Source organism: Phoca vitulina, unplaced genomic scaffold (assembly GCF_004348235.1).
Source record: "Phoca vitulina isolate PV1807 unplaced genomic scaffold, GSC_HSeal_1.0 scaffold1, whole genome shotgun sequence".
NCBI lineage: Eukaryota > Metazoa > Chordata > Mammalia > Carnivora > Phocidae > Phoca > Phoca vitulina.
In genome coordinates, this window is record NW_022589704.1 from 76268488 (window position 1) to 76295205 (window position 26718).

Here is a 26718-nt window from a genome sequence, read left to right on the forward strand (position 1 = left end):
CGATTCTTGGTTTCTGCTCAGGTGATGATCTCAGGGTCCTGAGATCAAGCCCCATGAGGGGTTCCTCACTCAGTGGGGAATCTACTTAAAGACTCTCTCTCCCTCTGCCCTTCCCCCCACCCTCCTTCCCCTTCTCTCTGTCTCTCAGTAAATCTTAAAAAAAAAAAAAAAAAAGATGGGCGCCTGGGTGGCTCAGTTGGTTAAGCAACTGCCTTCGGCTCAGGTCATGATCCTGGAGTCCCGGGATCGAGTCCCGCATCGGGCTCCCTGCTCGGCAGGGAGTCTGCTTCTCCCTCTGACCCTCCTCTCTCTCATGCTCTCTGTCTCTCATTCTCTCTCTCAAATAAATAAATAAAATCTTTAAAAAAAAAAAAAAGAAAAGAAAAGAAATATTTGGGTCACCCAAAGAGTCACAGAAACACAATTACCTGAGTGCTTGCTGAGGACAAAAGGAATATGGAATGAATAGTATAAGAATGTAGTTATAAATATCAGACGACCACTGCTGAAAAAAGGATTGTAATAGTTAAGAGTATTTCTTATATATATATATAGGAAACAATAAATATTGTTTTATTCCCTCTCTTATTCCCTTATTATCTACTTGTTAATACTTGTTAACTTTATATCGTAATATTTAAGTTAGAGAATATCAAGAGAAGAGTCACGTTCACAAAAGACTTTGCATCTTCATCTAGGGAAAGGGTTAGTGCATTTTTTTTTTTTTTAAGATTTTATTTATTTGACAGAGAGATAGAGAGCACAAGTAGGCAGAGAGGCAGGCAGAGGGAGAGGGAAAAGCAGGCTCTCTGCTGAGCAGGGAGCCCGATGCGGGGCTCGATGCCAGGACCCCGGGATCATGACCCGAGCCGAAGGCAGCCGCTTAACCGACTGAGCCACCCAGGCACCCCAGGTTAGTGCATTTTAACTTGTATGCAGGATTATTCAATCATGTTAGGGGGACGTATGACCAGTTACTGTCTTTATTTGGAGATTAAGTATCATTTAAGGAGGTATGTACAAATGCCAAGTTGACAAAGGGTGGACCATGATGTCAATTTAATGTGTCAATTTGCCTAGGCTAGAGTACCCAGTCATTTAATTAAACACTAATCTAGGTATTGCTGTGAAGGTATTTTGTACATATGATTAATATCTACATTCATTTGACTTTAAGTAGAGGAGATTATCCTTGATAATCTGGGTGGACCTAATCCAATCAGTTGAAAGGCCGTAAGAGCTGGACTGAGGCTTTTCTTAGGAAGAAGAAATTCTGTTATGGTCTGCAGTGTCACCTCCTGCCCGAGTTTCCAGTCTGCTCTGAAGATTTGAACTTGCCTAGTCAGCATCCATATGGCATAAACCAACTACTTGCAATAAATTTCTATGCCCGCAGGCGCGTGCATGTGTGCATGCGTGCGCATGTGTGCACACACACACATCATATATATGTACATATATAAACATAAGTATATACATAAAAACATACATATGATTATATATATATATATATATATATATATATATATATAAATATATAAAGAGATTGCAAGGAATAGGCTTATATATGAGACATATAGGTATCTCTATATGTATCTCCCATTGGTTCTATTTCTATGTTGGAGTCCTGATACAGTGTCTGTTAAAGAGATGTTTGCTGTTTTTGAGTTCAATTTGCAGCAAGTGATCTGACAGAAATGTTTGTTCTTTGATTGCTACAAATTTGCTTCATATGTTTGTATTGTAAAGAAAATAACAATTTCTTTAGAGAGCAGCGCCATTGTTTCAAAACAAAGCAGGATACCAGGAAAGGATAAGGGCTATTAAATTATATTTATTCAGCTTCTTTTATTTCAGGGAAGCCAGGAAAACAGCCTTGATTTATTGGCAAAGTCCTTTTAAAACATCTTGAAATTATTTCTCAACTACCCGAAGAAATAGACCTCTTCCTTCTTTTATAGACCTTTTTAATTTCAAAAACTCCAAAAAACTCCATGTTTATAGTCACTTAAAATCATACTGTTCTTTAAAAAAAAAAGTTGTACAAAAGTCTGAAAAATTCCTTATGCCTGCTTCAACCACTCACTGCTAACCAGTTTTGTATGAATTCTTTAAAAATTTTAATATGCTTACATACACACACACACACACATTTTTAAACAAAATGTTTAAATAAATAACAAACACCTAACAGCATTATCATGAATAACTTTCAAGGTATGTAAGTGTATATCCAACTTACTCTCTGAAAGTTAGTCATATCCATTGTAAGAATATTCCGTTACCTATTTCCACATTGAGACCCCCAACCTCTTTTATTCTTCTTTATATCACTGATCCCAACCACAGTACCCTCCACATAGTAGGCCCACAATAAATACCTGTTTACTAAATGAAAAGGAACAAATAAGTTTTCTGAAAGCGGTGACTTTGTGCTGGATTGTATACAACTGAACAAACAAGTCCCATTGAAAACTGCCCAATGTTGCTGGAAAACTACCTTAACTCAGCTCTTCCACCCTAAGTGTGGCTCCCAATTTCACAAATGCATTATAGAAATCAACTCTGTCTCAAAGGGATTAAAGAACTATTTTTCATTATTATTGAAACATAACTTCCCCCTGAACTTGTACAAAACAGTAGAACATAGTAATTTAATGTGGTGAGAAAACAAGAATGGAGTTAGGAATATTTTGCATGGCAAACTCTGAAATGGCAAACAGTGGAGGGGGGGACAGTTTGTTTGAACTTTACTTTTATGTGTGGCCTTTTCTGAATAAAATTAATGTCCTTTAATTCTAATTCAAAAGGCAAGTAAGAAAAACAGCTATATGTCTCTTTAAAACGGAAAGAAAATACTGCCACTGGGGTGGTTTTACTAATTTAGCCTGTGCTGGCCTCTTTCCCCTGGGCTCTGATCTTTTGCAGCAGTTCTTCTAACCTCGCCTGCCCATTGGACCACCTGAAGATTCTTAAAACATCTTTATGTCTGGTTCCACCCCCAGAGATTCTGATTTCCTTGAGCCGGGGCATGCTCTGAGCATTGGACGTTTCTGAAGGTCCCCAGGTGATTCCAGTGTACAGCCAAGGTTAAGAAGCGCTGCTTTCCAAAAAGAGAGGCTGCTGTGGGGCCGCTGCCCTTGCAGGACTGTCTACCATATCGCTAGTAGAAGAAAAGGAAGGAGGTGGATGGAGCTTCAGAGTGAGAGGACACGTGGAGCATGAGAGAGAAGAAAAAGAAACCTGCATCACATGCTGGGGAGTGGGTTGAAGCAAGCAGGGACATTCACGACACAGCTTCCCAGCAGACTTGGCTTATGGCTCTCAAACTGAGTGAAACTGACTGAAATTGAGGAAAATTCCCTCCCCACCCCCCGCCCCGGTAAAGAGAATGAGGAATCATTTTTGTCTCAGTTCAGGTTGCTATAACGAGATACCATAGACTGGGTGGCTTAAAGAACAAAAATTCTCACAGTTCTGGAGCCTGGGAAGTCTGAGATCAGGGTGCTGGCAGATTCAGTGTCTAGTGAGGGCCCTCTTCCTAGTTTGCTGACAGCCATTTTCTCATTCTATCCTCACAGGGCTGGGGGAGCGAGCGCTGGTTTCTTTCTTGTAAAAAAGACACACTAATCCCATCATGGGGGCCCTACCCTCTGAACCTCATCTAAACCTTACCTCCTAAAGAGCCTACATCCTAATATCATCACACTGGGGGTTAGGACTCCAACACAGGAATTTGGGGGGAAAGGAGGACACAAACATGCAGTTATACTGGTCATAATCTAAGAATTATAGATATTGGTACTGTGACAGTTCTAGACGTATATCATTCAGATCTTCCTTCAAGATAAACCTTGTTGTAAGAGCTGTAGTTACCTGATTCTCACCGGTTAACTTTGGGATCCAGAGCAGTGGTCCAGCTGAGACTACACTCTTCCTGGGCTGCTTCCAGCTAATGACACGGCAGGGTACTGAAGCCAGCCCATTGCCGGACTCTTCTAATGGGCAATCTTTGTCCTGGGACTCCCTGGGACTTGGTTAGAGCTGCACCGAAGTCTGAGGATTACTAACGGAGCCTCCTTCCTCTTTATGTAGGTCCCGGGAAGAGAAGAGTAACTCTATTTTTTGACAAACTTTCAGGATTCCTAAACCTAACCTCAGGCTTGGTGATTTGCTGGGACTCACAGGACTCAAAGGCCATTATACTCAGGGTTATAGTTTAGTAAAGTGAAAGGATACAGATTGAAATCAATAAAGGGAAATGCACATGAAGCAAAGGCCCAGAGAAAGCAAGCATAAGCTTTCAAGTGTCCCCTCCCAGTAGGGTTGCATGGGGACCCACTTAATTCTCCCAACACATGTTGACAACACAGGTGAAATACTGCCAACCAGGGACACTCCCTTGAGCCTTGGTGTGCAGGGTTTTTGTTAGGATTCAGTCATGTACGTGCGCAATGCCTGTGTGACTGACCACAGCTACTCAGATTCCAGCCCCTCCCATCTCAGAACAAAGACAGGCATTCACCATAAATCACATCATTAGAACGAATTTATCTTGTCAAACTGGTACAGCATGGCCCAAGGCCTCAGGCAAATAAAAACACTCTTATCAGGGAGAATATTCCAAGACCTTTGTATTTCAGCATTTGTTTCTGAGAGATTCCATAGCATTGTATAATAAAGTAGTGGCCCAGGTGTACTTCTTTAATCTACACCCAAAAGTCTTGACAGATACTCTAATCTTAATAAATTACTGGTGTCTTGTAATACTAAGAAGTAAAGATATCTAGATTAAGCTGATTTTAAAGTTAAAATCTTAAATACATTTGGGCACTTGAGCCAGAGTGTTTTTCTGATTTTTATGTCACCTGTTTACCCCCTTAAGACTATTGTATCAGACCTATTAAATGTAGGACTTTTTTCCTCTTTTATTTTGTATTTGATAAAGCCAGGATTATACACTAATCCTATTTTGCAATTTAGCTTTCACTTAAAGCTGTATCACGGACATCTTCATTTTTAATGCCTACATATCTATCTCATCCTTTTTAATGACTGCCCAGTATTCCATTGTGTAAACGAACAAAATATATTTAATCTTGTGTTGTGATCATTTAGGGCATTTCCTGCTGTTCACTATTAAAACAATTCTTCAATTAATATTCCTGAAAATGTGTATAAATAGAGTGACAGGATTTGATTCTATGCAGCATGCAAGAATTTTTGTTACTATTTCCTGACAATACAAGAACCCTCATTGCTAGATAGGGAAGCCACCCCTTCTCTTATTTGTATGTCTAAGGCGATACTTAACATGTCCTAGAGAATTTCACATCCAGTATCTTATTTAATCCTCACAAAAACTATACATAGCTAAATACTATTTTTATTTTTAAAAGTTTTATATTTTCTAATTATGAAATAATACACATTTACTGAAACTTTACACAGTGTAGAAATCCATAAAGAAAATGAACACTACCTATAATTTAACTGCTCAAAGAAAACCTGACAGTATTTCAATGCATGTCCTTCATATCTTCTTTCTGTGCAGTTATTTTACATAGTTCAAACTCAGCTTTATACACTTCCATGTCCTGCTTTTTAATTAAAGATTATAAGACTATTTCCTGCTACTCCTCTTGATAACCATCTTTTTTTTAATACTGTGCAATATTCCACTGTGTTTCTGTACCATATGTTACTGATCTTTTAGTTTGCTTCCATTATTTCCGACTACAACTTATTTGCTGTGAAGGATATCGTCGGTGTATAGAGGATTTTTCTGTGTTTTATATTACTTATTTAGGGAAAAGCCCTAGAAGTGAAACTGGGAGATCAAAGCTCTTAATATATTGCCAGACTGAAGGTTTCATTAGTCACTCATTGAATTGTTCCTACCAAGCCTTCAGATAGTCAACCAGGAAGGAGTATGTCTTATAGTTTTAGGGCTCCTACAGCCCTCTAGCTTCATGGTATCAACATCAGCCATTTACTACATATTTATTCTTCTTATATTATCAGAAAAATATCCCTTAACATAGGAATATATTAATAAACATAACACATTATAATAAGAGCTTTATTTTTAAAACTTGTCCTTTGGTTTCACTATTCATATTCCATGGTGGGGGGTCATATTCTTTGTATTATCTATATCCTTAAGATTGATGTTTTAAATACTAAGAAATTTCCAATTGCTTAAGATTTTAATTGTTGGGTTGGAGGAGTATCTGCCTGTTTTGGGTAGCAATAAACTACTAAATTTATTTAAATTTCTTATCTAGGATTTTTTTCTATGAAAAACTAATTTCACTAATTTTATTTCTGAGACACTTCTACAAAGTAAAAATTTCGTTCTTATTGGGAAATAAATAGGAACTATTAATGATGTTGATTTATAAAATAGACGTCCACGATTCTTTTTGTCTCTGTAGACTTCTACCTGTGAAGTATAAAAATTTGTTTATCAAGAAAGATTTTTAAGAAGCCTTTTCTGAGATTCACTCTGGTGGGTCCTTCAATCTAAAAACAATCTATCATGGGGCACATGGGTGGCTCAGTCGGTTAAGTATCTGACTCTTCATTTTGGCTCAGGTTGTGATCTCATGGGTCATGAGCTTCTGGGTCCTGAGATTGAGCCCTGCCTCCTGCTCCTAGATCAGCAGGGAGTCTGCTTGAAGATTCTCTCCCTCTGCCCCCCTCCCTCCACTCGCACCGCACCAGCTCTCTAAAATAAATAAATAAGTCTTTAAAAACAATTTTAAAAGGGGCACCTGGGTGTCTCAGTTGGTTAAGCGTTTGCCTTTGGCTCAGGTCCCGATCTCAGGGTCCTGGGATCGAACCCTGCACAGGACTCCCCGCTCTGCAGGGAGTTTGCTTCTCCCTCTCCCTCTGCACCTCCTCCCCCTGCCCCATGCTCATGCTTTCTCTCTCTCAAATAAATAAAATCTTTAAAAAATGAAAATAAAAAAATAAAGACAATAAAAAATAAAACTATCCTATCAGCTTTATGAAATTTTTCTTATTGGATGCCTATAGTACACTTAAAAGTATGATTCTCATTTTAATTGTTTCTCCAAACCTGAATACAAATGGAAATTTGCTCAATCTGAAAGTGCAATTTTATATAAAAACTGATGTAAAATAAATGTCATGCACTCTATATTTTATATCAATATGAACTTGTAACATCCAACAATGTAAGCACTAGTTGTATTTAATGTAAAATGGAAAATTATACTCTCATTACACTTTTAGATTCAGCATACTGACTTCCACCTTAGGCAGATTTGTACAGCACTAAGAATTATAAATGATTATAACTTGCCTAGAAGTAGTAATTACTTTCTCAGTATCTAGCTAAAATACAGATACATAAAGTCCTACCTTTTTGATACATAAATTGTGCTGACAGAATTTAAAATGGTAGTTAAAAAAAAAAAAAGGCTAAACTTTCAGCAGCAAAGCCAACACCTACAAAAGTTGGGAGGTGGGGAGTGAGAAGTCAGGATTTTGTTTTTAATTTTGCACTGCTCTTAGGAATTCATATCTTCAGGGTGCCTGGATGGCTCAGCTGGTTAAGCGTCTGCCTTCAGCTCTGTTCATGATCTCAAGGTCCTGGGATTGAGCCCCGCGTTAGGCTCCCTGCTCAGTGGGGAGGCTGCTTCTTTCCCTCCCCCTCCCCCTGCTCTCTCTCTCTCTCTCAAACAAATAAAACCTTAAAAAAGAAAAAAGGAATTCATATCTTCCCTGACATATTCTACTGAACTGATTGTCCAGGTCCATTCTGGGGCTGACGCAAAGCCACTAAGTGGTTGGCCTTGCAGTCTTCTCTAAAGAGAAGGAAAATATGATTTCAGTGAGTCCAAGATGGGCTCATCTCAGCAGTAAATCCATGTAAGTAAGTGTAAAACAATGTTGATTTCTGAGGAGAGACAGAGAGACAGGGAGTATGGTACCAGAAGAGGTGTCAAGACAACAGTATTATGAAGTTTTGCTGGAAAGAAAAGGCTACCAGGGTAAATGTCAGCAATTTCCATGCAGTTCAGTGCTCTTCCATAGTGGTAACACAAAACAACTCTTGGTTACTTTCCAGAACTTTTCCCAGAAAATTAATTATATCCCTGAAGCATTCTACCTTCGAAAACTGCACCACTCATCATTCATGGTATTATTAACCTTTCCCAAAGCTACCTAGATTTTTAGCCCGCACTATCTATAGGCAGAAACTCTATCTCCTAAGTTTGCAAGGCACTGAGGAATTTTTTCCTTCTAAAACTATCACATGAGCTCTAAGATCCTTTATTATTTTTATATATTGGGAATTTGCACACATCCATTTAAATTCTATTCCTTTATGACTTCATAAACCGCTAGCGACTAACCTCCCCCCCGCCACGCTCAGGCCACACACACACATTTTTAAGCTTAAACTTTTTAAACTGAGGACTTCTTACACTCAATTTTGGTCCGTCTTTTCAGCACGGGTTTGAAACATTTCTGACTTTTTCTTGAGTAGTAGAGGCCAGAAGTTTAATTCAAAGTATGTATTTCAATTTGTTTGTAACACTTTTCCTGGTGGTCCCTTACATACACATTTGGATTTTTTTCCCCATAATTTTTCTTTTTAAAGATTTATTTATTTATTTTATAGAAAGCAAGAGCGTGCATGAGTGGGAGGGGCAGAGGGAGAGGAAGAGAGAATCTCAAGTGGACTCCACGCTGACTGCAGAGCCGGTCTCAGGTCTTGATCTCATGACCCTGAGATCATGACCTGAGCCGAAACCAAGAGTTGGGCACTTAACCAACTGTGCCACTCAGGTTCCCTTTTTCCCATAATGTAATCAAGATGTCCACTACCAAATATGTCATGGTTCTGCCTATTTGTATGTCTTTCTGGGCTATTCTTACAGAGTTTCTTCCAAATTCCAGTAGGAGAGTTCAGTATCATTGTGAATTTGGAAATTTTGTTGTACACAACCTCTTCAGATTATAAGTAAAAATAATATTACCATTCTAAGCACTGATGTTTGACAAACCATCTTGTATTGCTAAATACCTCTTTACTCAGAGCAATGACCTAGAGTTTTGTATAATTTAGGTCATTATCCCAGTGACTTAATATCTAAGACTACTTTACTATGGAGTCTGGTTCTGATATTTTAATTTATGAAAATCTAAATAAGTTACATTTTGAATATCCTTTAATTATACCACTTATCTGCTAAATCCAATGGCAGGGCAAATGGTCAGCTCTAAAGAAAATCCAAGAATATATTTTAAAAATCACACTTATACATTCCTTTTAGCCTTTCTTATATATATATTTTTAAATTTCAGTATATACAAAGATTTTTTTTTACCAGTGTAGGAAACACTCATGTGTTTGTAGTTTTTCTTAGTGTTTATTTATGTAAACTACACAAGATCTGAGGTCAATTCTTTGAAAATTATTTTTCATTTTTCCTTACACCACTTTGTAATTCTATGCAGATTAAATGTTCAATAAATGTCATAAACAATTACTGAGCACCTGCTATGTGTAAGCTTCAGCCTAAGTATTGATTAAAAAGAGTCTAAAAGACTCTTTAGGAGGATGAGTCATTATAAAATAATAAGGCTGGAGAGTATACAATAGTTTTTAAAATTACTAGTAAAAGCAATGAATCCAGGTGGCAGAAATCACTGTAGAACAAAGTTTTTAAAAGAAGCTTTGTGGACAGGTAGTGGTGAAAAGTTGATATATGATGAATTCTTAGTTCTTGATCTTAAACATCAGAATCTAATTTTAGCTAGGTAAGAATTAAGTAATTTTATTGTAAGGTTAGGGAGTAGCTCACAGAACTGAGGGAAAGGCCAAAAACCAGGATCAAAAAATGACAGAAACCAAGGAAAGCTTGGTAGCAGAGATTATAGCTAAGATAAGCTTCAAAACAGCCTGGTTAGAATTCTATTACTAGCCCAATCACTGCTGAACACTGCTGGAAACCATTGTCACTGTCACAGAACGGTACAACTGTATTTCTAAGCTTTCTGTTATTGTGTCATTCATCACAACTCAAAACTTGTGCAGGAGCATACAAGTGGTGGGCACCAAGGTTACATACTAACCAGTTTGAGAGAAAGAAAATATCTAATCTCAGCCTTCTCTAATGTAATGTGGAGCCTTGCCTCCCACAAACACGTAACAAGGAATTCTCCCAAAATAAAAATGGGTTGTGGGGCTAAGCGGTCAATGACAAAATACCCACTAGTGTCCACTCCTTTGCCTGTCCAATATACACATAGCCACAATTTCCCATGATTATACTTCTTTAAAAAATTGTCCCACCTAACATAGTACAACCATTTCTCACTCAACTGAGAATGAACCGTTCCTCACACGAAGGCAATCAAGTCTCATAGGTTACTATATTAAGTTCCATATCCAGGATCTCAGGAATGTCCCTTCCTCCTCAGTTCTATAGCAATACCATTCACAATATTCTGCAATCTATGCACTACATTGCAGTTAGTCAATGTCAAAAATCCTATTTACAACAATGTAAGAAACAGAAAAAAGCTAAATTTGGTTAAAATACACACATGCCATAGAAAGGAATATAGGTAGAGGCTATATGGCTCTTGTTTTTGAAACTGGTCATGAAACCCTAGATAGTATTTATGAATTAATTTTGTCCATTATCTATTCCATGTTCCCTTGACTTTCAGCCAGAATTCTTTTTTTTTTTTTAAGATTTTATTTGGCAGAGCAATAGAGAGCACAGAGGCAGAGAGGCAGGCAGAGAGAGGAAGAAGCAGGCTCTCCACTGAGCAGGAAGCTCGATGCGGGACTTGATCCCAGGACCCTGGGATCACAACCCGAGCCAAAGGCAGCCGCTTAACCAACTGAGCTACCCAGGCTCCCCTAAGCCAGAATTCCTAACAGGTATAGGTTTTTTATCCAGTGGGGTAACTAAAACCTCATTCCTGAGGAATTTGAGCTCCTGTCTATGTAAGGTTGTTGAGAACTTCTAACTTGAGAGTCTAAGAAGGAAGCAACTCAGGGCCTCTGGGGTTTTGTCCATACTCACTGTGTAGCAGTAACTTGATTTCCCCTTGGTGGATTATCAACCACTCCAGCACCTTAACACCCATTTTGTCAGTGCCCAGTGCTTTAAAGAACTTGAAATGGCCAAATGTGGTCTCAGCTTCCCATTCAACAATAGCATTGTTGTATATAATCTTTATTGAAGCCTTTCTCCTGTCAGTACAAAACAGGCAGCATATAGAGATGCGAAGAAAATGTTTTGTGGGTGGATTTTTTAAGTGAATTCTTTGACTGGAAGTAGTATTATGTGGGAAACTTTAGTAATATACAAGGCCATTGCAGTTAATGACTAGTGTCTGTGACAGACCTTGCCAGCCAGAGGTCCAATGGGTACTGGCACCGAGACAAGTCCTCTTAGGCCAATAACTCTTTGCTCTTGAGAAACAGCTCATTCTATCTGGCTTTTTGGAGAATGAACACCTCATCTCTGAACTCCAGGTAACCCTGACCCTGGGTCCATTCTGAACAAGATGTTATCCAACTCATCTAGACATAAATATAAATCAGAGATTCTCAACCTTGGCACTATTGATTGGCTCAAATTATTTTTTCTTGTGGGGAGCTGTCCTGAGCATTGTGTATGTTTAGCAGCATCCCTGGCTTCTTATCAACTAGTTGCCTGGAGCACCCTGCAATTGTGACAATCAAAAACGTCTCTAAACCTTGTTAAATATTAAATTGCTAAATTTTACCTCTGAGAAGCAAAATTGCCCTCAGTTGAGAATCACTGACCTAAGTGCATCCTTTGAGTTCTATCATTCAGGAAAAGTGTCCTGAGCCAGTCCTAAAGGCACGAGTAGTTGAGTGATCACATTCCCAGTACGCTCCCCTGCCATGCTGCCTCTTTCATTCAATTCACAACTATGGCCTCATGAGAGCTCCATATGGATAACTGATGTTGGAAAAAAATTCAAGCTTGACTTAGAAGTGGTTTTGTGTGTTACGTTACTACCTGTCACAAACAAGGTGGTGGGGAGCATTAAACCCCCTGTTCATGGGTCGCAGCAAAGGGCGAGAAAGGGAAGTGCTCCTACGGAGCAGAGCTTTGAGTAGTTCATTTTGTCTCCTTGGCCTGAAGAGATATGGTATAAAATAAGATCATGTATATTCATGGAAAGTGAACATGGGGTTTGGCTGGATTCTCAGGGGCTTGGAAAAGGACTGGTGTCAACTTAAGAAAGGTTGGAAGGGGTATATAGATGGATCTCTTAAAATGGATCCAGAATGTGAGAATATTTCTGAGCTATGTTAATACAGCAAAGCCCTCACTGTGAACGAGGCTCTGAATAATTAGGTAGACAAGACCACCTCTTCTGTAAATGTTGGTATCTCGTCAAGCTGGTGCTAAATGAGAGTATAAACAAAGTGCCAGGATGACAGGGATGGAGTACACAAACAGAACCACACTTTCAGAGGCTTTTCTGACTACTGCTCCCTCTCCTCCCTCACCTTGTCTACCTCCTCCACTTCTCTTTGCCAAGACCCCTTCTACTGGTATGTTGGCGGCAGGGGGGGTGTCAGCCAGCTACCTGGTAGCCAACTAATCCCATTAGAAGAAGCAATGTTTTAGTTTTGTCCTCATTGGTAGACGTTATGGTCTTTTTGCTTATCTGTGATACTTCTGGCAGCACCACCATTTATGGATTTACTAAATAATTTATACATTATCATGGATTACCACACAACATTGCTCTGGCCAAGGAACTAATTACACAGAAGAGGTAAGATAAAGCTCTTGAAGACTTATGAAGCCAACCCAGAGACAGCACTTAAAGTTGGGGTCTTTCTGAATGCAGTATATATTTATATCCAACAACTGATTTCTAATGCTATTTCTCCTGTTCCTATATAAGCTCCAAGAACTAAGAAGCCTCTCACTATTACACCCAATTACCCTCTCATAAAGTTTTTGCTTTTTGTTCCTTCCTACTCTAGACCCTACTGTTTTTAAAGATTTTAGTATTTAAGAGTTCAAAAGAAATTAGTTGAAAATAACTGGAAGTTCAAACTGCCACATGGTAATTTTGGATTCTTTATGCCACTAGGTAATCTGGCAAAAAAGAGGGTTGCCATGTTAGTTGGGGTGTTTTAACGTTATAATACAGTTGCTGTCACATGTAAGAACAGGGAAGAGTATAGAGGGAAAACTGAAGATTCTCTGAGGTGTGTTCTTGTATTACCATATTTGGTGGTAAAAGAAACAAGAGCTTAGTCCTGTCTAAAACAAACTTGGTCACTGTATTAGGGAAGAAACCTAATTGGTCAAGGTAGCAGCCAAGACAAAAGTAAAAGAACAGATGCAGAAGTAAAGTCTCATGATCCGGTTCTTAAATAAAACAGTAACTCCCACCTGTATTTTCTTGCTGTCATACATAACATGTATTTAAACAAATTTCCCATCTCTTCCTGCTGTCTGTGTTAGTATTAAAATGACTGTTCAGGGGGCGCCTGGGTGGCTCAGTCGGTTGAGTGTCTGACTCATGATTTCAGCTCAGGTCATGAGATCAAGCCCCACATCAGGCTCCGTGCTGGGCGTGGAACCTGTTTAAGATTCTCTCTCTCCCTTTCCTTCTGCCCTTCCCCACTCATGCTTCTAAAACACACACACACACACACACACACACACACACACACTGTTCAGTGTAATTTGCAGAACATCAATGAGAATGTGGTAAAACTAGAAAAATGAACATGAAGGCCTTGGCCTTGGATGTAGTAAATGTAGCTGCATTGTTAGGCATGAGTACATTTGGAAATTTAAGTATAAAAGGAATAGTATATGTGTGGAAATTGAACAGCCAAGAGTGAAGTGTAGTGAACATTTGTCTTTGTCACTACCCGTTCACCCATCCCCAAAGAATCCCAGATGCTACCCTCAATTACAGAAGCCAAAAGAGTAGGCACATAACCCAATCTTGGCCAATTGTGCACTCTCTCCAAGGACTCCAAACCCTTAGCTGATCTTGCAAGCAGCAAGAACAAATGACAGGAATGATTCATTAGATCATCCTGACCAGGCTGTTCCCACTATCAAACAGTCCCTTTGCTTCCTCCTTGAGTACTTTTCTCCTCTAGTACTCTCCTGGTTCCTGCCCACCAGTTCTGAGAGCGACTGGATATCCCATTAAATTCTCTTTTCCTTAAGTTAGCCAGATGGTTTCTGTTGCTTGCAATATAGGGCCCTGATACAATCAAGAACAGAGCAGAAATGGAAAAATAGACAAATACAGAAAATCTCTTTTAAAATGTTTTACTAGAAATCTATCTTTTCGAAGAACCTACTTTTGATATTGGATATTGTTATGGACTGCAGGTTTATCCCCTCCCCAAATTCATTTGTTGAAACTCTAAGCCCCAATAAGATAGTACTAGGGGGTAGTGCTCTGGGAGGTAATTAGGTCATGAGGGTGAAGGCCCCATGATGAAATTAGTATCATTATAAGAGGAAGATAGCTGGCCCTCTCTCCACCAAGTAAGGATATAATGAGAAGAAGACAGTTCTCTGTAAGCCAGGAAGAGGTCTTCACTGAAATCCAATCTTTCCGGCACCCCTGTTGGCCAGGGGTCACTGGCACAGAGAGATGAGAAGCTAGGACTGACCCAGCTTTGGTTACATACCTATCCTTATCAATCACTCTGCTATGGAAGTAGGATGGTTTATATTTGGAACCTATGATGAACTGGAGAGAGGAACTTCCCAAGAAAGAGGAGTGCTAGTCCAGAAGAACTATCTTACAGATATACTTCTATATGTATTTATATTATATATACATATAATATCTTATAGATACCTACATATAGAGGGTGTACTGTAATATTTTTCTTAGTCATAGGACACAAAGAATCTGGAAGGAGCTATCCAAATTGTGTGGGGTGGGGGGAAGGTTTGGAAGGGTGGAGAGAAGGAAAACTAATTTTGTTACCTGTATGTTCAATTGCAATGGAAGAGCTGGGAGAGGGTGAGGAGAAAGACAGAGAGTGAAAATAAATTCATTTCGACCACTTTGGAAGGAATACTTTAAGCCATGGGATTTGTATATGGATATTAAGTGTATACACACACACACACCCCTCCCCCCATATTAATCTAACCACTTCAGATAATTTAAATTGGAGCAGCATTTGTCATTTCCAATGAAAGGTTTCTGAGTAGCAAAAATGTGTTAAGACTTTTAGAAATATCATTAAATCATTTACTAGTAACAACACTTAGCACCTAACAGGAACACACTGCACATACTCATTTCCCATTCAGCCTGAATAAGTAGTTTTGCTACACAATGCTTTCCTAATAGAAATTTTTCTATGGCCAGGGTAAACGGCATTTTAAATAGCTCATCTTTCTAAAATTGAAGAGACTTTCTAAACAGGTATTTAGAAAAGAAGTAGGAACAATTAAGCTTAATGACTATGAAAACAAAAACAAACACCACAATTGTAGAAGAATATTTAAATACGAAAATTATGAAACATATACACTATCAAAATACCTTTTCCATTTTGGTAACTAAATCGTTGAGATTAAAAACAAAGTAGTTCAAGCATTTCTAAATATAAAAATTTCAGATCTATTATTTATTAAAAACAAAATAGTATCAGTTCCGTTGGAGTAATCATATACACACGAAGACAAATATTTGCAAATGTGGAAACAAATAATGAACAACTTCAACTTTCTCAAATATTTTAATGGCTTAAGTAATTTACTTTTTATCAGACTTTTTTGCTAAAATAGGTTTACTTAATTTTAAACTCAGATCAATGTGTTTGTTTTTTGTGGGTTTTTTTTTTTGCTTTAAAAAAAAAAAAAACAAAATACTTATTTAAAATGGTAGGTATTAGCTTTCCACCAGCTAAAAAATAACATATACATTTGTCTAGATGTAGCTATTTAAAAAACATACAAATTCAATATGTAGTAGGAAAATATATAAAAAAACACATAAGGAATTATACCATTAAAAAATATAAATGCACCTTCCGTTGATTATGACTATTGAAAACTAAATATTCTGATTTCAAAGTAGCTTCTATAAAATGTCGAAGTAGTAGGCATTGTTTGCTTTTCTAATATCATGAATAAATAAGAAGTATTTCTATCTCATTTAAACAGTCGACTAGTATTTCTTAGCAAAAATGTAGTATTATACATAGCATCCCATATTCAAGTTTTCATGTTTGAATTCCATTAAAATGTTTCTATAATTTATAAGGACAATGCACACAAAAGTAAAAAGACGAGGTAAACATCTCACATTTTTAAGAAATTACTTGAAACTTAATACTCAGATATTCTCAATGCCTAAGTTCTAGAATGGTGCTTACGAAGGTCCTCCATTTACAAAAAAAAAAAGAAGGTCCTCCATAATGACGATGATATGACATATCTGAACCACATAACAGCAGGTTTCTTGGTCTTCTGAGTAGACAAATGATGAAATGATGTTCTTCCCTGTTATTACAAAGCAATCATGACTAACTTTTGCCAAAAATACTGCTTCGGTGTGGGTTTACATGAGGCACCATGCTACAGTAAGAGCAGCAACAATGCCATTCAAAATTGCCATGCTATAGCCCATGTGGAAAGAATGTCCAGTCAGTTTCCTAGGGGGAAAAAAACAAATGAAAAAAGGAAAATGTAATTTGGTATAACAAAACACCATCAATTTTTATTGAAAATGCTTACAACCTAAAAATATGTTTCCCTAATATTTTACACATATTAAAAGAGAATATTGGACATTTACAAGATTAGTGAATAGAGTGACCTTAAGTTCTCTGTCAAAAACTGTCCTGGTTATCAAATATAATTTTTCAGTTTCATTAGAGCAAAATGTTCAATTTAATCCCTTAAACTTCTTTACTGCGCTTCATAGTCACTGAGTTTATCATAACCTAATTCTACAGTATAAATCTTGTTACATTACAAGCATGTTCTTTCATTAATTAGCACTGTTTCCCTGTCTCTTGTTCTCACTTAGAACTAAAAATATGTATTATTTCAGGTACTTGTCCTGTTTGTACCATTTTTAGATTACATGAAGAAACTACTCTTTCTGTAAGCATTAAAAACAGCACTTGTCCATATGTGAGTCATAAATCAGATTATGTCTTTTATAGACATTTCAGTTCTCAACTTAATAGGTTACTTAACTGAAGTGGCTTTCAATGAGTTCCTAAGTATCAGCAAAGACACATCTCTTGTTTTATGATTACTATGAGTGCCAACTAGCTTATGTGCACAGATTTCCCGTGACATTTGATTCCTCTATCTTACAGCAATTTTACTTATTTTACTACATTTTCTTTAACATTCCCTCCACTAACTATTGCAATAATACTCTTTGCTTATCCTCATAAAGATGAGCCATGCTAAAAAAAAAAAATAGAAGCTAATATCCAATTGGTGCCGGAGGAAGAACAGAATCTTTTCCTCACTGGAACAATCCAAACTGAGGACATACAGGGAGGTGCACTGCAGGAATAAGAGCCCAAAGTCATTAATAGTAAGACCCCTGGACTGAAGGTCACCATGCCTATGTCTTCTCCTCCCCTCCTAAGTACAGGTCACAGAAAGGGAACTTGGATTTGAATTAACATTTGAAGGATTCTAGCCCTAAAAGATCTGTGGCAGGGAATGAAGAAGATACACTCCTCAAAGAATAACATCTTTGCATTCACCTGAGATTACAGAAGGCCCGGATACTTCCTGATAGCCCCTATTATTATTATTCATATTCTCCACTCAACCTCACTCACCTAGGGACTAGTTTAAGATGCCTCGTGTGTACCATTAAGGGTTAATCTATTTCACTATATTATCTACTATATGGTAAAGTAAAGTAGATAGACTAGATTAAAAAAAACTCCCTCAAATATGTATTAATTAGTGAACAGTTCAATTTTATAATTAGTTTTCTATCAGCACTGTCATTCATTATAAAAAAACACTAATGACCCAAGAACATTTAAATTCATACTAACAAAATGAAGTTAATCATGGAACAGAATTTCAGGAGTTAATTGTTCTCTTTCACTAGTTTTTGACCTTGGACTCCCATAAAAATAGAAAAACCTCTGAAGTACAGTTTACTAAACTAAAATATAGGTATGTATAATTGAATTTTACAGAGATGTACATGCTCAAATGTTAAGTGACCCTTACAGAACAGGCAAAGCAAGGAATTTTAATGGCAATGAAGAAATGCTCTAGAGAAGTGACTCTTAGTCTTTCTACCATCTCAAATGTACCATATTCCCACTAGGAACACTGTAGCAGTTGTCACACATGTACTGTTAGGCAACGGACTTAAAATCTTTGAGGAATCACTTGCTTTAAAACTCCTTTTCAAAATACTCATCATGATTTTCCTATTTTCCTCTCTGGGGAAGAAAGACAACCCCTGCTTGGCAGGTTTTTTCTCCTATGACTTATTTGTGATCTTTGAAGTACTGCAGAAAACCAAAGTTATCCTGGTTCCCCTTTGTCAACACCCTTCACTTATCTCTTGTAAAGGGCATGTTTTGAATTAAAAAGCAGGACTAAGTATGTTACTTATCTTACTCAATCTCTATATATGCATGTTACTTTTTAAATTAAAGTATACACAGTAAAGCGGAAATGCCTAACATGTATACAGATCAATTTTTATCATGGTATACCTTCAGGTACCAACCATCCAGATCAAATACAAAACATTTCCAGTACCAAAGAAAGCTCCTTTGTTCCTCTTCCGCATCAATATCCACCTTCCCCCCGCCCCTGCAAAATCCTGAGATAACCACTATAACCACTTGTTATCATGATGCGTGGTTTCACCTGCCCCATCTACATGCCTTCATATATTTTCTTCTGTGTCTGGATTCTTTTGCTCAATATTATGTCTGTGAGAATCATCCATGTTGTTGTATGTAGCATTAGCATGTTCTTTTGTATTACAGTTTAGTACTCCACTGTATAAAAATAATAAAATTTTTCTACTCTACTACTGAGCATTTGGGTTGTTTCCAATATGAGGCTCCCATATACAGAGATACTATGAACATGATGCTACATATCTTTGTTGGGTAGGAGACATCTGCACTCATTTCCCTTGGGTATACCCTAGGAGTGGAATTGCTGGGTTATAAGGTTAATGTAAATTTGACTTTAGTAGAAACATCAAACATTTTCCCAAAGTAGTTGACTACTGTACACTTCTACTGGCAATGTAGGAGTTTCAGTTGTTCCGCACTGTCACCCACATTTAGTATTATCAGTCTTTTTAATTTTAGTGGATCTGTTGTTGTGGTTTTAATATTTATTTTTCTGATGACAAACATACTTATTGCCCATTCAAATATTCTCTTTTTTGAAATTCCTGTTAACCTTTGGTCATTTTTCTATTGGCTTCCAGAGCTCTTTGCATATTCTATACACAAATTCTTTGTCAATAATCACAAATATCTTCTTCGGTTTATGGCTTACCTTTTCACTCTCTAATAAGATCCTCTGATGAACAAGTTCTTATTAAATACAGTCCAATTTATTTCTTTTTAATGGTTAGTACTTTTCTGTGGCCTTTTCAATAAATCTTTCACTACTCCAAGGTTATAAAGATATACTATTTTTAAGAGAAGCTTTATTCTTCCTTTGACCTTTTGGGTCTATAATTCATCTAAAATTTTTGTATATTTATAAGGTAGTGGCCAATGCTCCTGTTATTCCTTATGGATATCCAATTGTTTCATCACAATTTACTGAAAAGACCATCTTTCCCCCTCCTTAAATTGCTGTGGTGCCTTGTCCTAAGGCATATAACCATGTATGTCTGGGTCTGTTTTCAAACTTTCTATTCCATTCTTTGGGTCTATTCGTTTATCCCTGATAAAATCAACAACTTCCTATACAGCAGCATTAGCCAATTAAAAAAATTTTGTGCTACATAACTGAAATTAATGTAACACTGTATGTTAACTAAATGGAATTAAAATAAAAACTTAAAAAGTCAAAAAGAAATTTTATGCTGAAAGTAAAAGATCCTTAGAATGAAAATTATAAAATCTTAGAAACACAATTAACAATGTGCAAGACTCACATGAAGATAATCATAAAACTTTACTGAAGAAGATCTAAATAAATAAAAAGATATCCTGTGTTCATGGAATTGAAAACAATATTGTAAAAATGGCAATACTCCCTAAACTGATCTATAAATTTGGTACAATTTCTCAATTTTCCTTTCCAACTGCCTCTTTCTGCAGATATGGACAAGTTGATCCCAAAATTCATATGTCAATAAATCTGTCAAAACAATATTGAAAAAGAACAAAGCTGGAGAACTCATACTTCCCAATTTCAAAACTTAACACAAAGTAATCAAATGGTATGGTACTGGCGTAAGGACAAACACAGACAAATGGAATAGAATTAAGAGGCCAGAAATAAACTCATAGATCTATAGTCTTTCAACAGAGGTACCAAAGACCACTTAGCAGGTAAAGAACAGTCTTTTCAACAAATGGTGCTGGGACAACTGGATGCAAAAGAATGAATTTGATCCTCTAACTCATATAATATACAAAAATTAACTCAAAATGGACCAGACTTACATGAAGTAACTAAAACTACAAAACTCTTAAAAGGAAGCATAGGTAGAAATTTTCACAATCTTGAATTAAGCAATGATTTCTTAGATAAGCAACTAAAGAAAAAATAAATTGGATTTCATCATACTAAAAAACTTTTGTGCTTCAAAGGACAGTATCAATAAAGTGAAAAGACAACCCATAGAATGGAAGAAAATATTTGCAAATCATATATATAACAAGGATCTACTATCTGAGATATAAATAAATTCTGACTCAAAAAAAAGACAAAAAATCCATTTTTAAAAAGGGCATAGCAGGATGCCTGGGTGGCTCAGTCGTTAAGTATCTGCCTTCAGCTCAGGTCATGATCCCAGAGTCCTGGGATCAAGCCCCGCATCAGACTCCCTGCTCAGCAGGAAGCCTGCATCTCCCTCTCCCACTCCCCCTGCTTGTGTTCCCTCTCTCGCTGTCTCTCTGTCAAAAAAGAAATAAAATCTTAAAAATAAAATTAAAAAAAAAAAAAAGAAGGGCATAGCATTTGGATAGACAGTTCTGCAAAGAAGATATACACTGGCCAACAAGCACAAGAAAGGATGCTAGACATCATAAGTCACTCTAAAAATGCAAATCAAAACCACAATGAGATAACACTTCATACCCATTAAGATGGTTATAACACAGAAAAGAAAAGAAAGGAACAGGTTACTGGTGAGGATGCGGAGAAATCAGAAATCTCACACATTGCTGGTACAACATAAAATGGTATAGCATAAGAGAGTTTGACAGTTCCTCAAAAAGTTAAGAGAGTTACCATATGATCCAGCAATTCCATTCCAGGTATATACTCAAAAGCTAAAAACATGTTTTTACACAAAAACTTGCACCTGAATGTTCATAGCAGCATTATTCATAAGAGCTAAAAAGTGGAAACAAACCAAACGTCCACCAACTGATAAATTAAACAAAATGTGGCATAACCATACAAAGCAATGTAATTCAGCCATAAAAAGGAAAGAAGTACTGATACAGGCTACAACATGGATGAACTTTAAAACCACTATACTAAGTGAAAGAAGCCGGACATTAAAGACCACACTTCTGGGGCGCCTGGGTGGCTCAGTCATTAAGCGTCTGCCTTCGGCTCAGGTCATGACCTCGGGGTCCTGGGATCGAGCCCCACATCGGGCTCCCTGCTCCGCGGGAGGCCTGCTTCTCCCTCCCCCACTCTCCCTGCTTGTGTTCCCTCTCTTGCTGTGTCTCTGTCATATAAATAAAAATCTTAAAAAAAACAAAAAAGATCACACTTCTGGGACTTGTATGATTCCATTTACATGAAATGTCCAGAATAAGCAAATCCATAGACAAAGTAGAACAGGGGCTCCTAGGGTCTGGAGGAGGGGATGATAGAGGAGTAACTGATAAGTATGGGATTTTCATTTTGGAGTGATGGAAATGTTCTGGAATTAGAGAGTGGTAATTGTACAACACAGAGAATACACTAAAAATCACTGAGTTATATGCTTTAAAATGGTGGGTTTTATGTTATGTGAATTATATTGCAATTAAAAATAAAACTTTACTGAAAGACATTAAAAGAGTATCTGAGTAAAGACAAATAACCTACCATAATTTGGGAATACTCAAGACGGTAAAGATATCAATTACCTCAGAAAGAAACTATAAATTCAGTGAGATCTCAGTAGTAGCTCAACAGAATTATTTTGGTGGGAAAATGATACTTTGGTACTAAGTTCATCTCACACAGTAAACATGCAAAAGGAGCAAAGAAAAATTCTAGAAATCAAGTCATAACATAAAAACAAAGTAGTTTTAAAAAAAAGAAGTTAACAGAACCAGAAAAAGACACTGGAATAGATTTTAGCATCCAGAAACAGATCTATGTTTGTATAAGTTATATAGGGGCTGGGGGAAGAGGTGAGGAAATATACGTATGGAAATTTTACATTTTACCAATAGGCATTTTTAAGACAGAAGGAACAAAATTGACAATTATTTCAAGTTCCTTCCTCCTTTTCCTAATTATGGTTTTTCATTTATCAGTGTAGGAGAAATCAAGATTCAGCTTATCTTCAAAAGAGCTATCGCTATATTTACACAAAGTAAAAGAACTGGTGATTTTAGGCAGTTTCCTTTCAGCCCTTTTGTTTTATTTTGTGATCCCACAAGTTCTATGAATATTAAGAAAAAATGAGTAAGATTAAGAGGGGGAAGTGCCTGCAATTCTAGTGTTTGTAGGTTCTTGAAAGGCTCACTCTCAGTGTGAGGCTCAGAAGGTACTTATGGTCTATTACAAATTCTTTCTTAATTTTATTTATTTATTTTTAAGATTTTATTTATTTGAGAGAGAGCACACACAAGTGGGGGGGAGGGGCAGAGAGAGAGGGAGAAGCAGACTACCTGCTGAGCAGGGAGCCTGACGTGGGGCTTGATCCCATACCCTGAGATTCTGACCTGAGCAGAAGACAGACGCTTAACCGACTGAGCCCCCCCGATTCCCCTCTTTCTTAATTTTAATTTGCATGCATGTATAAGACAAGGCACTACTGGTCTTACACAAAATAAAAAGAAAAACCCTACTGGCCCAAAGCATCTATTGTGTGTTGTTTCATTCAGTTTTATCATGAGGTTTACTAAGGATTCCAAAATGTTTCTTATTGTTATAAGTCATTCATGACTTTTTATTTCATGATCTGAAGTAGTCACACACTGCAAAGCAAATGGTAATAAAAGGTTGGGAAAATTGGGTGGAGTATATACAATTTTTGTTCACTAATTCTTCTATAATTTCATGAAGGGAAAGGTATGGAAAAGGAAAATGATAAGCTTGATACAAGGGTAGCACTTTCCAGGGACACCTGGCTGGCTCAGTAGATGGAGCATGCAACTCCTGATCTCGGGATTGTGAGTTCAAACCCATGTTGGGTGTAGAGATTTTTTAAATAAAAAAAATAAAAGGGTAACACTTTCCTCTATTATATATTTTAGACCAACAAAGCAAAATTATTAAATCCTATATAATAAAGTATAATATGGGAAACTTGATCAGATATAAAATAAAAAAATTTCTATCCAGAATAAGTAAAACTTCAGCATCATTTAATATTAATACTGTCAAACCCACAAAAGTAGGTAGATAATACCTAGCCCTGTCAAGCTGATTTTTGTCATGCCATACAGATTTCTAATTTGGACTATACTACTGAATAGGTGGAAAACACACACACACACACACACACACACACACACACACACACACACCCAAAGAAATCAAATCCCATCATCTCATAGCACTATCTAATGGAAATGTTTAACTTTGAAAACCTTCCATTTTATTTCAGCATTCACAGTCTCTGAAATAGGCTTAAAGAACTTCTGAAAATGACATGACTATTTTTAGAGATTGGCTACAATTATTATTTCAAATATCAATGAGACCAAGAAAATGAATTCAAGATAAAATTCCTTCCAAGCCACTCACATTCTTTCCATATACCTAAACACACTGTAACAAATTAATATTCCTTCGAAATGCTTTTGTGTCAACTGTATGTAAAATATAAGTATGGGACGCCTGTGTGGCTCAGTTGGTTAAACGTCTGCCTTCTGCTCAGGTCATGACCCCAGAGTCTTGGGACGAGTCCCGCATCAGGCTCCTTGCTCAGTGGGGAGCCTGCTTCTCCCTCTGCCTGCCGCTCCCCCTGCTCGTGCTCTCTCTCTGACAAATAAATAAATAAAATTAAAAATAAAATAAAATAAGAGTGGAAAAAATATGGTTACAAAGATAGACTCGTTATAATAGAACAAATTCCATATCCTAAAATACAAGTTATAAAAAAGATACTATTTGGTTCTGGTTCTAAAGACTTTCTTTCCAATAATAAAGAATCCTGCAATGAAATACTTATTTGGTTCCTGTTAGTGTTTAAGCATTTAAACTCTAGTTAGGCAGATATGTGTTTGAGTGTCAGCTTTGCCACTTACAAGGGGTATGAAGGTAGAAACTGTCTGACCTCTCTGAGACTCAATTCCCCAAAATGGAAATAAAAATACAGTCTTCCCTTACACAGCTGAGAATCAGGTGTCTGGCACATAGCAAATAATAAATGTTAGCCTATATAGAAAAGAAAGCTGGCTACAGATGAGATTTTTTAAAATTCTTTAAAAAAAAATAAATAAATAAAAATAAAAATAAATAAAAATTCTTTTGACATTCTATTTCATTCTCCCTTCCTTTAAGCAAAATACCTACAACTAGACCTATCTCAAAGCCAAAACAAAAAAACAAAAAATAAGATTATACAAATAGACCCAGGAGGTAGATAGAAGAAAGATACTGAAGAATTATGGGTTTGTGTATGTATATGTACATTTCTGCTTGGTATTACCCTCTTCCTACAAATTCATAATCATTTCCCTTTGTAATTCTCTAGAGAACTTAGACTTCCAATATTTACATCCAGATTTTGTACTCTGGAAACATACTCTCTAGCAATATATTTATATTGATATTTAATAGTAACTTATAAAGTGAATAAGTTATAAAAGAATTATATTTTAATTATTTATATTTTATAGGAATGGAATATATATAAAACTTAAGATTCAAATTACTTCAATGATTCTGGAAATTAAAAGGAACCACATTAAAATTAAGGTACTGAATAAGACACTACCAAAAGTTTCAAATAAATTGCCTTTGTTTATTTAAGAGAGAGACCAACAGGTTCTAGCAGGCCTCCTTTCTTGTTTCATGTTGTTTATTGTTTTTACTGTAGCACTCACTGGTTGACCTTGAACTGAATTTCTATAGTACATACCAGACTACACTCTATTGAACTGAAATCTTCGTTCTTATATCACATTAATTCCAATATTTCCTCTCCCTAAGTTCCCGCATTTAAGACATGCTTTTACGACAGAATTCCCCCCATTTGAAACAGTCATTTCAATGCTAACCAATTTTGCTCTAAGCAGAAAGCTCTCTGTGCTTACCAGAATAAGAAGTTTATATTAAGGGTCTACAATAAGAACCAACTGGCTATTTGTTTCTGTGTCTGACTGGCTCAGATGGAGATAGGATGAGCTAGTTGGTACTAATTTATTCCCCCTTCACACATGTGAGCTGCCTTTTATTTTTTGTTCTATCCCTGGCCAAGAAATCCCCAATTCCCAAAGAATTTTAAGCTGTGTGAGCTTTGGTTGGAATAACTATCAGTTCCTCATCTGGAATCAAAAGTTCTTAACCAAACCCAAAATCTGAAGGAAAATACTAAACACCACTACATTTCAATTACTTGCAAAGTGTATTTCCTTTTATGTTCCTTTCAGAAACACAAAATGACACAACTTTTGTATTCTTTTTCCTAAAAATTACTTATTAAAAATTGCTGGAGAGAATAAAGATGTGTGTATTCCAACTAATTTTACCAGTGCTATTTAGGACATAAGGGTTAGAATTTTAAAAAGAAAGCTTCCCTCCCTTAGGAATTGCTGTCTCTCGTTAAGGAAAGAACAACATACATTCACCCCTTACTTTATACTCTGAAGTTCTTTATTTTATAATTTTCTCAATACTCTATTCTTTTACTTCACCAAAATTTACATAATGTATTATCTGTATCAGGCATTATATATGGGAGATAGAGAAATGAGCAAGAATCAGTACTGTCCTCAGTATTGCCTTCAAAGACAAGAGTCTAATGACACAATGTGCTGAGTGTTAAAAGTTTTAGACAGCATTACTGGAACATAAGGGAGCTGTCTGGCTTGTAGAAAGAGAGATTCTACAGAAGAGTTAATGCCTGATCTAAAACTGAGTATGAGGAAATTAGAGTTCTAAAGAAATAACAACATGTATAGAAGCAAGAAAACAATGGAGGTGGTTAATAGTTTAGTATGGTTAGAGTAAAGGATCTGGAAAGCCAACTCTCTTTCAACTGGAATTTAATCATGGCTCTAGTACTTACAAAACTACATTAACTTACCTGAAAATCTAATTCTTTATCTTTAAAATGAGAATAACAATTCCTCTCTAT

At 36.7% G+C, this 26718-nt stretch overlaps 1 protein-coding gene across 3 annotated transcripts in view; it reads right to left on the reverse strand.

Annotated features, from left to right (window-relative positions):
• The window catches only part of ARL6IP6 (ADP ribosylation factor like GTPase 6 interacting protein 6), a 234669-nt gene that overhangs the window by 182847 nt on the left and 25104 nt on the right, over nucleotides 1-26718 (reverse strand). The window contains exon 4 of one of the 3 annotated variants that reach the window (XM_032410388.1): nucleotides 15602-16696. The exons of the other annotated variants lie outside the window; for them this stretch is intronic. Coding sequence (XP_032266279.1) covers nucleotides 16603-16696 — 94 coding nt within the window. The 3' untranslated portion in view covers nucleotides 15602-16602. Of the gene's footprint in view, nucleotides 1-15601; nucleotides 16697-26718 lie in introns of those variants that run through there. 3 annotated transcript variants of the gene reach the window in all.